At 38.7% G+C, this 14,734-nt stretch overlaps 1 protein-coding gene across 1 annotated transcript; it reads right to left on the reverse strand.

Moving 5' to 3' along the window:
• Positions 1–1,821: 1,821 nt before the first annotated feature.
• ankrd13d (ankyrin repeat domain 13 family, member D) lies at positions 1,822–14,596 on the reverse strand. Its single transcript, XM_056770464.1, has 17 exons — positions 13,740–14,596; positions 13,512–13,647; positions 12,776–12,900; positions 12,654–12,699; positions 12,342–12,485; positions 12,082–12,271; positions 11,796–11,862; positions 11,116–11,197; positions 10,957–11,018; positions 9,984–10,114; positions 9,729–9,886; positions 9,504–9,626; positions 9,256–9,428; positions 4,348–4,427; positions 2,548–2,766; positions 2,407–2,466; positions 1,822–2,311 (listed from the first exon to the last, which is right to left on the reverse strand). Exons 1-17 carry the CDS (start codon positions 13,821–13,823, stop codon positions 2,284–2,286), a joined length of 1,908 nt encoding a protein of 635 aa, XP_056626442.1. The 5' UTR covers positions 13,824–14,596; the 3' UTR covers positions 1,822–2,283.
• Positions 14,597–14,734: the final 138 nt, after the last annotated feature.

Here is a 14,734-nt window from a genome sequence, read left to right on the forward strand (position 1 = left end):
ATAGGCAGGATCCAGCCTGCCACCTATGTGAAGCTCCAGCAAACCTCAAACATATTCTTGTGGGTTGTAGGAAGAGCTTGACACAAGGAAGATACACATGGCGCCACAATCACTTATTAAAGTGCTTGGCTGCAGCTGTAGAGACCAAGAGAGTGGCAGCAAATGCCATCCACCAAAACGCCAAGGCTAACTCGCTTAAAAGGCAACCCTTTATTCGGAAGAGGGAGAAACCGCGGGCCAAGCACTTAACGCCAGATTGAAGTCTGATGAGTATAGTCAGGGATTGGGAAATGCGAGTTGATTTAAACCACAGACTTACTTTCCCCTTGGAAATCGCATCGACAAACCTGCGGCCGGACATGGATATCCAGCTCCAGTAGGACAGTCCTCATAGTTGAGTTAACTGTACCATGGAAGAGGCCATTAACAAAGCATTTGAAAGCAAGAATCTTTGGTATGGCAACTTGGCAGCGGAGGTTGAAGATAGTGGATGGACAGCGAAATTGTTCACGGTGGGAGTGGGGGGCTGCAGGGGATTTGTTTCCAATTCCACAACAAGGCTGCATAAGAAAGTGGGGATCAAAGGACTGACCCAATGGAAGGTAGTCAAAAAACTTGCCACGGTCGCTGAGAGAAGCAGCCACTGGCTGTTGTTGAAACGGAATGAGGCAATATGGGCTTGAGGTTCTGTGATGAAAAAGGTTTAGTGATCCAATTATCTCTCCTACAGTATGTGAAGCTCACTCACCTCTGGAGGTCTCCAGACCTGAAAGAAGCAGCCGAGGGTGCAACGGCTCAAGCTGATGAATGTAAATTTGCTTATTCAGTTGAGAACAGCAATAAATGACTTATTTGGTCAATTTTAGCCTGATAAAGCAAAGAGTTAACAACTTTTAAAGTGACTGCTTAATATCCTCTTGTACGTTAAAATATTCATATCTAATGACTGTTTCTTACCTTTCGCTCGGCCTCTTCTCCACAGGTCCATGGCAGATGGAGTTAATGTATCTTCTTTATTTGCCAAGTCCATAATGATAAATCAGTAAATAAAACAAAAAGTTTGAGGTGTAAACAAATCTATAAAACACTAATGTGGACTTCTGTGAATTGGAGGAAGTAGCAGTCCCTGACAAACTAATACTCTGAAAGTAATGTTAAAATATACAATTTTCACTTTTTTTGTTTGTGTTATAGTGTCTACAATTGATGATACTTTACCTACAATTGTCAGTCTGAGGTGACATGGACCAGCAAAATATCACTGCCTGTGATCCATTTATCAATGCAATCAAAAATGAATAGTCCTAAAAAAAGGCCGTAACCTGTTACAAGTTACAAATGTTTAAGGCTGTTTTTTGCATTGTGTTTCTAACCTTATCTAATTTATATTTTTTTCTTATTGCTACAGCTATTTTAATGGTGCGCGTTTAAATTATAGCCTATATAAAATCTAAATATCTGTATAGGCCCAAACAAGGAAGACCGGGGCTAGTTGTCAAAAGAGATATGCTGTATCAGTAGAATATTTTCAATCTATGACATGTGACTTTAATCAAGCATGGCATCTTTTTGTTAGATATTTTAAAAAGATGGCTTTGTAAATGTTATATTTGTTAAACTAGTTCAAACTAGTTTCTAATGAGCTTTTTTCCTGAAATGGTTCTTTGTATTGAGAACTAGAGAAATTAGGATCAAAACATTAAATTTGACAGACTAATTGGTTTCAATTCTATTGTACTGTTCAGTTAGAATCTTTTCCAGTCTAAAAAAATGCAACATTAAATTCACCTAGCTTTATGACAAATACACTCAGTCCAAAAATAACAATTTTGTTATCATTTATTCACCCTCATGTTCTTCAAAACAAGAATGGGGGTTTTGCTTTGTCCCAACTGTTACAAGACATCTCATGACAACAGTGGCGAAACACCAAATACATATTAAAGACACCCTTATTGTCGAGAAAGTTTTGGAGCAACATTTAATACTTATACTGTCATGTCATTATCATCCACCATAATTCAACTCATTTGAGATCAATAATATATTCAAGACTTTACCTTTATGCATTATGATAGTCATCAATATTCATAATTCACATTTTCATTATACAAATCAATTTAAGTTTTGAAGACCCTTATCACTCAAAAGACATTGAAACTGAGAGGATATCATTTAAAATTTCATGCTCTATGTTCCATATTCTTTAAAAAAAAAAATCCAATGAACTGCTTCAGTCTTGGCGACCATACACACGCTCTCTCTCAGATTCCTCTTTCATTTTTATAATTGTGAAAAAGAAAAAATGAATCTAGAAGAAGAAGAAGAAGAAGAATTTACCATTGGATAAAAAAACACAACCCATAAGTATCCCTTTAAACCCACGTCACGCTTTGCTACGGTTACTTCTCTGTGAGAGACAGTTGCAGTATTCTCTCCAGTTCTTCCTCTTCTACCCTCCTCTTTCTTTTGGGAACAAATACACAGAGCTATAGTGTTGGCAGCCAGTTTAACATTTGTTTCATACACAACTAGAAAAAGTCTTACCGATCTAAATCTTCTTGCTCTCTGCACGAGAGCTCCATAGCGATGCGTAGCTGTTCATCAAAACTGCTGGCGACGGCAAACGCTCCCGGCCCCCGAGGCTCGGCCAATGAGCTGTAACATGGAGGGGAGTTGAGGGAGGGATCGGATGGTGATATCGGCTGGCCAGGATCTGACTCTTCACCGTCCCCTCCATTCAACGACAAAGATTCCTGAATGGCCCTGTCAGATATAAACATATAGAGATCAATCACAAAACAACTGGGCCCGTATTCTTAAAGTTTCTAAGAATCTTCTAAGAATGCTCTTAATTTAGCTTAAAAACTTCTACGTAGGAGTCTTAGCCTAAAAGTGATTCAGGACCAATCTGAGAGCAACTTTGAGCAAGAAAAGACAAAAACTTTTATCTTGGTAAAGAGGCAGGGCTGACTCTGTTGCAATGTATGACACAGTCTTTTAAAGATTGTGATTGGATGGTTGACAAAGAAGGAAAAAAGACCGCTTCGAAGTATTGGGTCATTAGTTTGAAATTGCACATGACTTATTTCCTGTTTTACCATACACATGCTCAGGCACACATACACTATATATATACATATATAAATATTCTTTCTTTATTTTTTTTATTTACCATGCTGTTAATGTCAAGGTATTTGATAGAAAATGAACAGTGACATAATAAATTTGTGTAAGTGCTGTAAGTGTTGGTGTGATCACTTGTATGTTGTGACCGAGCCAAATCATCTATGCTGCATAGATTCATTTCTCCAGTTGCTTAACTCTTTCACCACCATTGACGAGTTATCTCGTCATTAAAAAAACGGTTCATCGCTAAAGGCAAGTTATTTCTGCAATCAGTGTTTGTACTGTAATACAGCAGGTGGCGCTATTACAAACCTTTCGGAAAAAGTACAGAATCCCAGAACCTAGAACGTATACGTTTTAGCGGTTTTTAATGACAATTCTGAGTGTAATCTGGGCGGAATCTTTGACAAAAAACCTTAATTATCTCAGCTGTTTAATCAAAGTGATTCATTTTTGAAGAAACCTACCCACATCCACGGAGTGATAAAAAACGAACAAATAAAGATAGAAGAATACAGTTTCTTTTGTTTAAAAGCTAAAGCTTCTTTCATTTGACATGTTGTTTGTCCATATATTCTTTACTGTGAGCCATTAAAGTTGGGTGAAAATATAAAAAAGACGCTGGCGTAGGCTGGCAACTTTTTTTTTAGAAAGGCTGGCGGGGAATGAGTTAATATGTTAATGTAGTGATTTCTTCTATTTCTATGGCATTTCTGCGCTGTTTTGGAGATGTTAGCGTGTCTCTAATGGGATCGGTTACAAACATAAAATTTGTTGTGTCTTATAGACTCACTGTCAATCAATTCAATGTAATTTTATTTGATAGCGCTTTTACTTGATTTGCATTTCATCAAAACAGCTATAGAATAAAACCAAACCAAGATAAACAAAAGTTGAATACACATACACAGACAAAACAATAAAAATACATCTGATAAACCTTAAAAGTAATATGGAAATTGTCATGCATTGCAACACATTTCTTCTCACTTTTGGTGTTTCATACATTTTCTCTGCAGCTAAAGAAACTCTTAAGTCTCTAAAGAGTCCTTCTTGCCCCTCCTAAAATTTTGGACCTTTAAGGGATGAGATCCTTTATGAATTACTTTTTTTCTTTACTACGACCTTTTCTTAGAATTTGGTCTTTGCGCTAAGATTATTCATGAATACGGGCCCTGATATGCACAACCCAACTCTGAAGTCGATGTACAAACACACCTCTCAAACTGAGACTCCTCCTCATACAGTGGAGGCTGAGAAGCTGGACGTGTGTTTGTAAGAGCCTCCCATATGGTCACCTAAAGTGAAAAACAGGAAAATAAAGTTCATGAGCGAGTTAAAGGAAAGCCGAGAATTTTTGTAATGATTTTAACCACAATAAACAATGAGAATAAATCGTGTTTTTATTGTGTTATCGTGTTTTTACAGTGTTACTTATCTATATTTTTGAGTTATTATTACTTAATCAAAACAGTACAACTGTTTAAATGATATTACCTGGAATGAACAATAAATAAAAAAAACATCCTCACATTAACTTCAAGGTGCTCTGTTCACACAACAGCTTACAGTCACAGCTCTAGTCTAAACATGAATGAACTGTCAAACTCATATACTGTTTGCACAGCTTGCCTGTGACCAGATAGTGACAAACAAACAAACTTAGACTTGTGAACTTGATTTCAAATCTCCCGTATTGGTCTAAAATATTAGAAAAAGTGGGGTCCACTCAGTTGTGCTCCTTCCTACAAAATAATCACATACATGAAAAAATTCAGTATGGGTTTAGACTGCATCATTGCACTGAGACTGCGCTCGTTAAAATCAACCTTCTTATAGCAACAGATAAAGGTAACATCTCACTTCTAGTCCTGCTTGAACTTTGTGCTGCTTTCAATACTGTAGACCATAAAATACGCTTAGATCGTTTACACAATTATACTGGTATTCAGGGACAGGCACTAAAATGGTTCAGATCTTACTTATCAGACAGATATCAATTTGTCCATATAAATGGGGAATCGTCAAATCTAACGCAGGCAAATTATGGATTACCTCAGGGATCGGTTTTTGGACCCTTGCTTTTCTCCATATACATTGCTGCCCCTTGGCAACATTATTAGAAAAGATGGAATTAGCTTCCACTGTTATGTAGATGATACTCCGCTACATATCTCATCAAGACCAGAAGATTCCTTCAAGCTATCCAAATTGGCAGAGTGCATCGAAGTAATAAAACATTGGATGACTAGTTATTTCATTCTTTTAAACTCTAACAAAACAGAAATAATACTTAACTCAGCAAAAACACGTAAACAGAATATCTCCGATTATAACCTGCAAATTGAAGGCTGCACTGTTACTCCAATAAACACCACAGTTAAAGACCTAGGCGTTATATAAGACGGCAACCTGTCATTAAAAAATCACATCTCAAATGTCACAAAAACAGCCTATTTCCACCTAAGAAAAGTTGTCAAATTACGAAATATTTTATGTGTTGTTGACACAGAAAAACGTATTCATGCATTTGTGACCTCTAGACTTGACTATTGTAATGCTCTACTTAGTGGTTGTCCTGCATGATCAATAAACAAACTACAGTTAGTTCAGAACACAGCTGCCAGAATTCTAACCAGGTCAAGAAAATAGGATCACATAACCACAATTTTATCATCGCTTCACTGGCTATCCATTAGGTATCGTATTGATTTTAAAGTTCTTTTAATTACTTATAAAGCCTTAAACGGTTTAGCCCCTACCTACTTAACAGAGCTTCTATCACATTACAACCATCACGCTCTCTAAGATCTCAAAACTCAGGACTTTTGATAACACCCAGAATAACTAAATACACCAAAGGGGGTCGAGCTTTCTCATACGTAGCACCTAAGTAGCCTTCCCGATACTATTCGAGGGTCAGACACACTCTCCCAATTTAAATCTAGATTAAAGACACATCTATTCAGGCAAGTTTTCACTAATGCATAGTTAATGAACAGCAGCTACGCGAATTATTCTCTTTCTGGCTCCGCCAGGCCCAGATGAACGTCATATGCCCATCCCCAACTAGAGATTACGCCAGCTACATCTGAAAAATCCCGTGCCATCCTCCTGTGAGAGCCTGCGGACTGACTGACCATCTCAGGCAATTCCATCACCACCCAAGAAAAAAGGCGACCATCTGACCACCCCAGCTCAGACAATTCCAACCCCAACCAAGAGCAAAGATGGACTACTTGTCACATTAATGCTAAAGTTACAATCACATGACAGCAGTTTGAAGTTATAGCTGCAATCAGTGGCCCTGATTGGAGGTTGCTGGGTGGGTGTTTGTGGGGAGTGGGGGCTCGTTGGTTGTGGTTGGGGGGATTTTATTTGTTGGGGCTGTGTGGGTCTGGTTCTGTGGTTGATGTCGGACAGCAGAGGAATAAAGTTACATTATGGCATTACTATTTTTCATTGGTTGTTCCTCTGTTTTCTGGTGACGATCACGGAGTGGGACCGGGTTGGACCTGCACAGTTTTGGCGAGTGGGACTTCCTGGGTTGCGGGCGGTGGGCTCTCCCTTTTCTTTGTGGATGTTTGCTCGGTGGCTTTTGGTCGGGGTCACTGAGTGCAGCTATGACACGTCAGAGGGGATCTGGCCCTACCGGCTGAGCCTGGTTTCTACCTAGTATTTTTTTCTCCATTAATCAATCATTGGAGTTTGGTTTCCTCGCCACAGAAGGGCAGTGTTGGCCTGCTCACCGGGAGACTGCATTTATTTATTTATTAGATATTTTTTATTAGAATGATCTTGCTTGTTCTATAAACACCATTCGCTGTGCTGTCGCTGTGCTGTTGAAACGACAAAATTAGGTGCGATACTATCCACAATGTTGCCCTTAAGACCTCACAGTATGTTTTACATGAAATCTGGTGTTGCGTTGTGGCGTCTAGTAGACTGTAGAACGCCTGTAGACTAGCACATTATATTGTTGCGCAGCTGTAGATAGATCGGCCACTCATTAGCAGAGTTCGATTCCTGGACATGATTCACATCATTTCATTCATCTCGACATCGTCTAAAGACTCGCAGACCCCCCTTAACCCACATTTTCAAAAAATAATTTGGATCTTCACGAATCACAATAATGACCCATTTTGGATCCAAAATGGCAAATTTCGATGAAACGTGACAAGTTGGCATCCCTGGATTTGGCACGGGCCGGTATGAGATTTTGATGGTATGGTAACCTTAAACCAGACTAACACGGTTTCACGGTATTGCAGTTGCACCTTTAATATGTGTTATTTTAAAGTCTGAGTAAAAAACATTGAACACAATAGATTTGATTTTTAAGCTACACAAAATATTTGAAGAGTAAACATGAACAGTATATGTCAGGTTAAATCAGTGACTCCCCAACATTTTGAAAGCATGGCACCCCTTTCGAGTCTATTTTTAAATATTTTCCAGTCATTAAACTTAAATGCATTCTTCCATACATATATACATATACAGTTGAAAGAAAAAGTATGTGAACCCTTTGGGCTTACTTGGATTTCTTCATAAATTGGTCATAAAATGTGTTCTGATCTTCATCTAAGTCACAACAATAGAGAAACACAGTCTGCTTAAACTAATACTGTACAAACATTATACTTTTTTTTGTTTTATTTAACACAACATGTAAACATTCATAGTGCAGGGTGGAAAAAGTATGTGAAACCCTAGGCTAATGACTTCTCCAAGAGCTAATTGGAAGCAGTAGTCAGCCAACCTGGGGTCCAATCAATGTGATGAGATTGGATGTGTTGATTAAAGCTGGCCTGTCCAATAAAAAACACACACCAGTTTTGAGTTTGGTGTTCTGAAGAAGCGTTGTCTGATGTGAACCATGCCTCGCACAAAAGAGCTCTCAGAAGACCTACGAATTGTTGACTTACATAAGCTGGAAAGGGCCACAAAAGTATATCTAAAAGCCTTGATGTCCATGTGTCCACGGTAAGACAGATTGTCTACAAATGGAGAAAGTTCAGCACTGTTGCTACACTCCCTAGGCGTGGTCGTCCTGTAAAGATGACTGCAAGATCACAGCGCAGAATGCTCAATGAGGTGAAGAAGAATCCTAGTGTCAGCTAAACACTCACAGAAATCTCTGGCACATCCTAACATTTTTGTTGACAAATCTACAATAAGGAAAACATTAAACAAGAATGGACTTCATGGGAGGACACCACGGAGGAAGCCACTGCTGTGTGTGGAGAACAAAAGGCACAGCACACCAACATCAAAACCTCATCCCAACTGTGAAATATGGTGGAGGGGGCATCATGGTTTGGGGCTGATTTGCTGCCTCAGGCCCTGGACGGATTACAGTCATCGATGGAAAAATGAATTCCAAAGTTTATCAAGACATTTTGCAGGAAAACTTAAGACTATCTGTCCGCCAACTGAAGCTTAACAGAGGATGGACGATGCAACAGGACAACGACCCAAAGCATAGAAGTAAATAAACAACAGAATGGCTTCAACAGAAGAAAATACGCCTTCTGGATTGGCCCAGTCAGAGTCCTGACCTCAACCCGATTGAGATGCTGTGGCATGACCTCAAGAGAGCGATTCACACCAGACATCCCAAGAATATTGTTGAACTGAAACACTTTTGTAAAGAGGAATGGTCCAAAATTTCTCCTGACCGTTGTGCAGGTCTGATCTGCAACTATAGGAAACGTTTGGTTGAGGTTATTACTGCCAAAGGAGGGTCAACCAGTTATTAAACCCAAAGGTTCACATACTTTTTCCACCCTGCACTGTGACTTAGATGAAGATCAGAACACATTTTATGACATATTTATGAAGAAATCCAAGTAAACCCAAAGGGTTCACATACTTTTTCTTTCAACTGTACATAAATTAATTAAATGCAGATGAGCAAATAATTAATTAACCATAAAAAATATAGCACATAACCTGATAAATTCCTGCATAAAACAGCTCATACCTTTGAAACAGTATAACAGAAACGTTTAACCGTGACGTTTCCAAACTGTTTAGCTTGAAACAGACATTCTGCCATGCCTATATGTGAAACACAATGATTAAATAATGTCACATATTCCACAGATACAGGTACATCACCTGGTCGCTTTCAGTTCCAGCATCCAGTAGACTCTGTTGTATGGCAAACTGGAGTAAATTATCATCCTCATCTCTCATTGGTTCACTGCGGCCTGGACCAAGCATTGTGTATTCTGGGGGTGGCTCGAACACAGACGGGTCCACCTCACACTGCAGGGGAGGCGGCAGCTGGCCTGAGAGCAGTGAGATATAAATAAACCAGCTGTGTGGTTAAAACTTAACTGACCTTGAACGAGTTGGGTCCATACCAGCCTCTGAAGCTGCTTGTGGAGACAGTGGATATAATACAGTAATAGAACTGACTGGTTCGTCACAACCACAAAGATTGCTGAAGGTTACGCGAGCGTTCAACACGTGGAAGAGAGGAATTTCTAAAAGTACAAAAGGACGATTAGTAGGATGATGATTTTCAAAGGTTCAGTAAAATGATTTATCAATCGTTCATTCAATCTATGTGATGTCCCTTTTTTCACCTATCTTTACAGGAAAGCCAGGGGGTAGACGCAAAGTGATGAAGTCACGAAGCTTGGCAAAGTGGGCGTTTGATATGGCCATGAGGTCAATTATGGGGGTTACTTGTTCAGCCAGTGAGAGAGGATGAACTTCACTTAACCACAAAGTGGCTTTAAACCTAAACGACACACATAGATGTGAAGGCAAGAAACACATATTTCTTGTTAAATTCATGTTGGGATTGTAGCATTTGAAGGATGGTGTAGAGACTTTACTTTTGCACTTTGCTGGTAAGTTCAATGGGTCGTCCAATATCTCTGGCATTCAGACTGAACTCAGCATCAAAGTATTCTTCTGCTGTGATAGCTGTCGGATTATGTGGACTAGCACACTGTGATACCTGACTCTAAAAACACAATAAATAAATAAATCAGTGTTACCAACAAATAGAGTCAACATTAAATTCCTTATAAAGTAAGAACAGTCAGAAATGCAGCATTGTGGGCACACAAATGAATAGAAGTTTGTGCACATTTCAGTTAATTTTTAAATTAATTGAATTATATTTTAGTATTTTATACATTGTAAAAAAATTAATGTATAAAAAGTACAATTGAAAATCAGGTTAATAATTTCAAATAATCTTTATAATGTACATCAACTCAACAACTTGCAGGGGTATTATAGTTAACTAAAACTAAAGCTAAAAGCTATCAAAACATTTCTGTTCACTCAAATTAAATCAATATTGGCCCAATTTAACGAAAATAAATTAAATTGAATATTTGAAATTGAAAATTAGTTAAAGTTGAGGCTTCAAAATGATTGACTGAGAATAAAGTAAAAATCAAAATAAAGTAAAATTAAATTTAACTTGTATATAACAATTAAAAAGATAAACAAACTATAGAAAACGACAAAATATACAAATAAGAGTACAAAAAAAAATAGTAAGTAATGACTTGATTGTACTTTAATAACCTATATTACACTTATTATTCAGTGTGTTTAATATTAGTTAGTTTTTTGTCCATTTTTTATGTTTAAGGGTTATATAGTTTAGTACTGGGTAATATAGTTTGCTTTCCAATTAAGTTTAGTTTTAGTTTTGTTGATTAATTTCTTTTAACAAACAAAACACTCCTGGGAAAAAATGGAATAGATTACTCTGCTAATGATATTGGAAAATAAATAATTCTTTGATCTGTAATAAACATCACAGTGAGCATTTTGTATGATCACACTCACCCCGGGACTAGAGACGTGCTGCTCAGCTATACCCAGAAAAGACTGAAGAGGTGTTCTGGACCCTGACAATGCAGAGGACACCAGAAGTTTAAACAAGTCAAAGGGCAATTAAATATGATTATGAGTTCTGCACAAAAATATGTCTGTATGTGTATGTACCTTTACTTCTGGACTTGTCCTGATCAGAAAGGTGCTCAGTCCGAGAACGCGTTACTAACTCAACATTACTGGCACTGTAAACCTAGACATTACATAAAAAATAATACAACACTTTATATTTACAGTGAATTGGGGGTGTAGCATCATACCGTTAATGAGATTAACCATGATATTAACAACCATGACTATTGACAATATTGTGAATAATACAGCTGCAGTATGTGGATGACCCTACATAATAGCATTCAGTGGTACTGCATTTGTTTAACATTTGCCTTAAGAGCCAAAATGGTTACCATCGGTAACCAAACAGTTCTTGGACCCTATTGACTACTATAGTTGGAAACATGACGATAATGATGATGGTTGTCAAAAGTGCCCCAGAACTGTTGGTTGTCCTAAATTTTTCAAAATATCCTCTTTTGTTTAATGTTTCCTAATATGGTACTCAATGGGGTCCAAGAACTGTTTGGTTATAAGCATCCTTCCAAATATCTTTCTATGTGTTCAACAGAACAAAGAAATTTATACAGATTTTGGAATTTGTATTTTTGGGTGAACTGTCCCTTTAATGGTTGTAAGACATATGTTGTACATGTTCACAATACCACATTCACCTAATGTCAAATATATTTTCATCGTACAAGGAAAAGAATTTAAAAAAGTTCAGGCAGACTCACCTTTGCTTCATATCCACTGACAACCTCAGACTTCTCCGAGCGCCATCCCCAAATCCCAGACTTATTTCTACAGTCAGAGAGAACAGGGATTTAGAGGCGTGGTTCATAAACAGTCCGACAGAGTAATTAAGGATATATCTCTGAGAAAGCCTTTTCTGTGAGCCTGTATGTATTGCATCTGTCAATGTGGAAGTGGTCTGCAGAATCAGGCGTTGGTTTAGTACAAAATGTGTTTCTGTGCAATTTTGCAGGCATTTCATAATCTATGTAATCTCAAAATACGTGCCTCTCGAAGGCAATGTTGCGTGTATTCAGATGAGTGGACACTATGGGTGAAGTGAGCCTCTGAGCCGTGTTCTCCTGTGAGGGCAGCATGGCGGCGAGCAGGGAGGGGGCGTCGTGTGGGGACAGGGACAACGGTTCCGTATACACCACCTGCTTCTCGTGGTCCACCTCCATCACCATGGCCCCGCTTTCTGAGAACCAACGCATCAGGAGGATCACTTTAAATATAAAATATATTTTGCGTGTGGATGGAAAACTCACCTCCACCTTTAAAGATGTAGCTACGCCGTCCCTTGAGCCAGGTCATATGCTCGAAACCCAGTAAAGTGGTGTCAACCCTCAAACACGAGCCACTTTTCCATACACGGTATACATCACTTGGACAAACCTTTGATACTAGAGGCACTAAGAGAGGAGAGAGAGAAAGTATTGATTTTCAGGAGCTGTCCAGCCCGGAGGTGCTGAAATGGTTAAAACATCAGTCCTGTTTGTCAAAAGTGAGTAAGCAATGTTCTGCAGTGCTGATATTAAATGTTCTGGGCTCTTACCAATAGATGTAGATCTTCAACTTACCCCAGCTAGTAAATTCCCATTTCATCTCCACGTAGAAATCACGTGCCTGCAAAAAATGCTGTTAGTAAATGTGTTTGTGGTTTTTTATGTTACCAGACAAAATTGGTGTCTCAGTGGATCACCTGTCTCAGTTTGCTCAGAAGCTCAGGAATACCAGCCAATCTCTCTTTGGCTCTTTTGAAGTCTCTGTACTGAAGGATCAGCTGCACTAGCTCAGGATCTCCAGTGCTCACTGCCTCCTGCAAAACTGGCCACATAATTCGACACTGTCATCATCACATTCACGCTGAACATAAATCAAATTTCCTGAGAATTGTTTTTAACAATAGGACTCATGTAGTCAAGCTCCAAATTTTTTTAGAAATGAACCACAACAACATTAGTCGCTATAAAGTGATAGAGTCAAAGTTGTCCGAAGACGTACCACAGCTTTGTATGAGGAACAAACCCATTGTTACTGATGTCAAACCTGGTGTGATGAGTCTTGACATATCACGTTCGAATGTAAAAAAGTGTTTAATGAGGGAAGATTTTCAGTAAACTAAACTATTACCTCAGTGAGGCACCCTGAAATGCAGTGCTTTGTTCAATGATGTAATATCCAACGAAACTTGAAGTAAGGGCGGGGCATATAGACCACTTCAGAAGACGTAAACAGCTGTGGTTCATGAGAACTTCCTGTTTCAGTTTTTTAACACTTCAACCATCGTTCTAAAATACAACCAACCAGTATTTATAACCAAATCGAACTACTGAGCGAATATCTTTAAGATTACATTTCATATATAAGTAAATTTAGCCTTATTTTGTGTTCCACAAAACAAATAACGTGACAACGATTTATAACGTGTAATACACCTGTCCAGCCCTGTGTGTTGCAGTGTGTGGGATCCGCGTTGTGTCTCAGCAGAACGTGCGTGGACTCCAGGTGCCCGAGACACACTGACAGCTCGAGCGGCGTGCGCGCGCGGAGGTCCAGCTGCTCCACATCATGCTGTAACACACATCATATTAATGCACACACGCCTTTATACAAGCAAACATCACCTATGGACGCGATAAATCATGTAAAAATACATAATTTACCTGCTTTCTCTGAAGCTCTCGGTCCAGTTCTTGATACTGGTTGTTCCACACCAGATAATGTAAAGGAAACGCCTCTTTAGCCATTTCAGCGATTTTGGCTTTAAGTTTTCGGCTTTTATGTGACGTTGTTTGGGATTTAATATTATTGTTTGTAGTGGATTCGTTTTTGTAGTAAATGCTTGTTGTCCCGCGCACCTTTGCTGCAAGCGATCAGATAAACAACCGTTTATTTACGTACCGTTCTTTCATTTGCTCCTATGGCAAAGTCAAGACGTGTCGTTTTTATCTTCTTTATCTTCTATTCCCTCAGGACTCCGGACGTTTTATTTACACCGTTAACCAGCCTGGTTCGTGTAATATTTGGCTGCAAATCCCTCGCTTTGCCGAAAACATCCAGTGTCATGCAACCTAACAGCTGCTTAGCTAGCAAAGCTAAGTCGATATATGTGAAAGTTTTTTATTTATGTGCCCTTTCACGCTAAAATAGACAAACATCGCTCTGTGAAATGAACGGCTTTACGATAAATGTATTAAAAACGAGAGAGCGGGTGAGTAAGCGAGTTATTTGCGGTAAAGCATCCTTAAAGTTAGCAGATAGCTTTCCATCATCTTCAGCATCAAGCTAGTGCTGCTGGAAGCCGCAGACACGTATGATGTTTGTAATACAAAAATGGGACATCTGATAGAAACGAAATCTTTCCATCATATTAGGATCAGCCTGTAAATAGGCAATGGTTAAATAAATATAGTCCAGTTCAGTAAGAAAATTATGCAAGAAAATTACACGAAGGCCTAATTCCCATCAATGTCCATGTACATGTAACGTTAATAACGTGCTGAATTCAGGCTTGGATGCGTTGATGCCCGTCTCGTGCGCCTTCAAGTGTGTAGGCTGAATGTATAAAGTCAGACAGGGATGAACTTCATTTATAAACTCGTCTATTATCAGACAGCATCATGTGCACACTTTATAAACGCATCTTGCGTTGTCTTAT

Source organism: Triplophysa dalaica, chromosome 16 (assembly GCF_015846415.1).
Source record: "Triplophysa dalaica isolate WHDGS20190420 chromosome 16, ASM1584641v1, whole genome shotgun sequence".
Classification (NCBI taxonomy): Eukaryota; Metazoa; Chordata; class Actinopteri; order Cypriniformes; family Nemacheilidae; genus Triplophysa; species Triplophysa dalaica.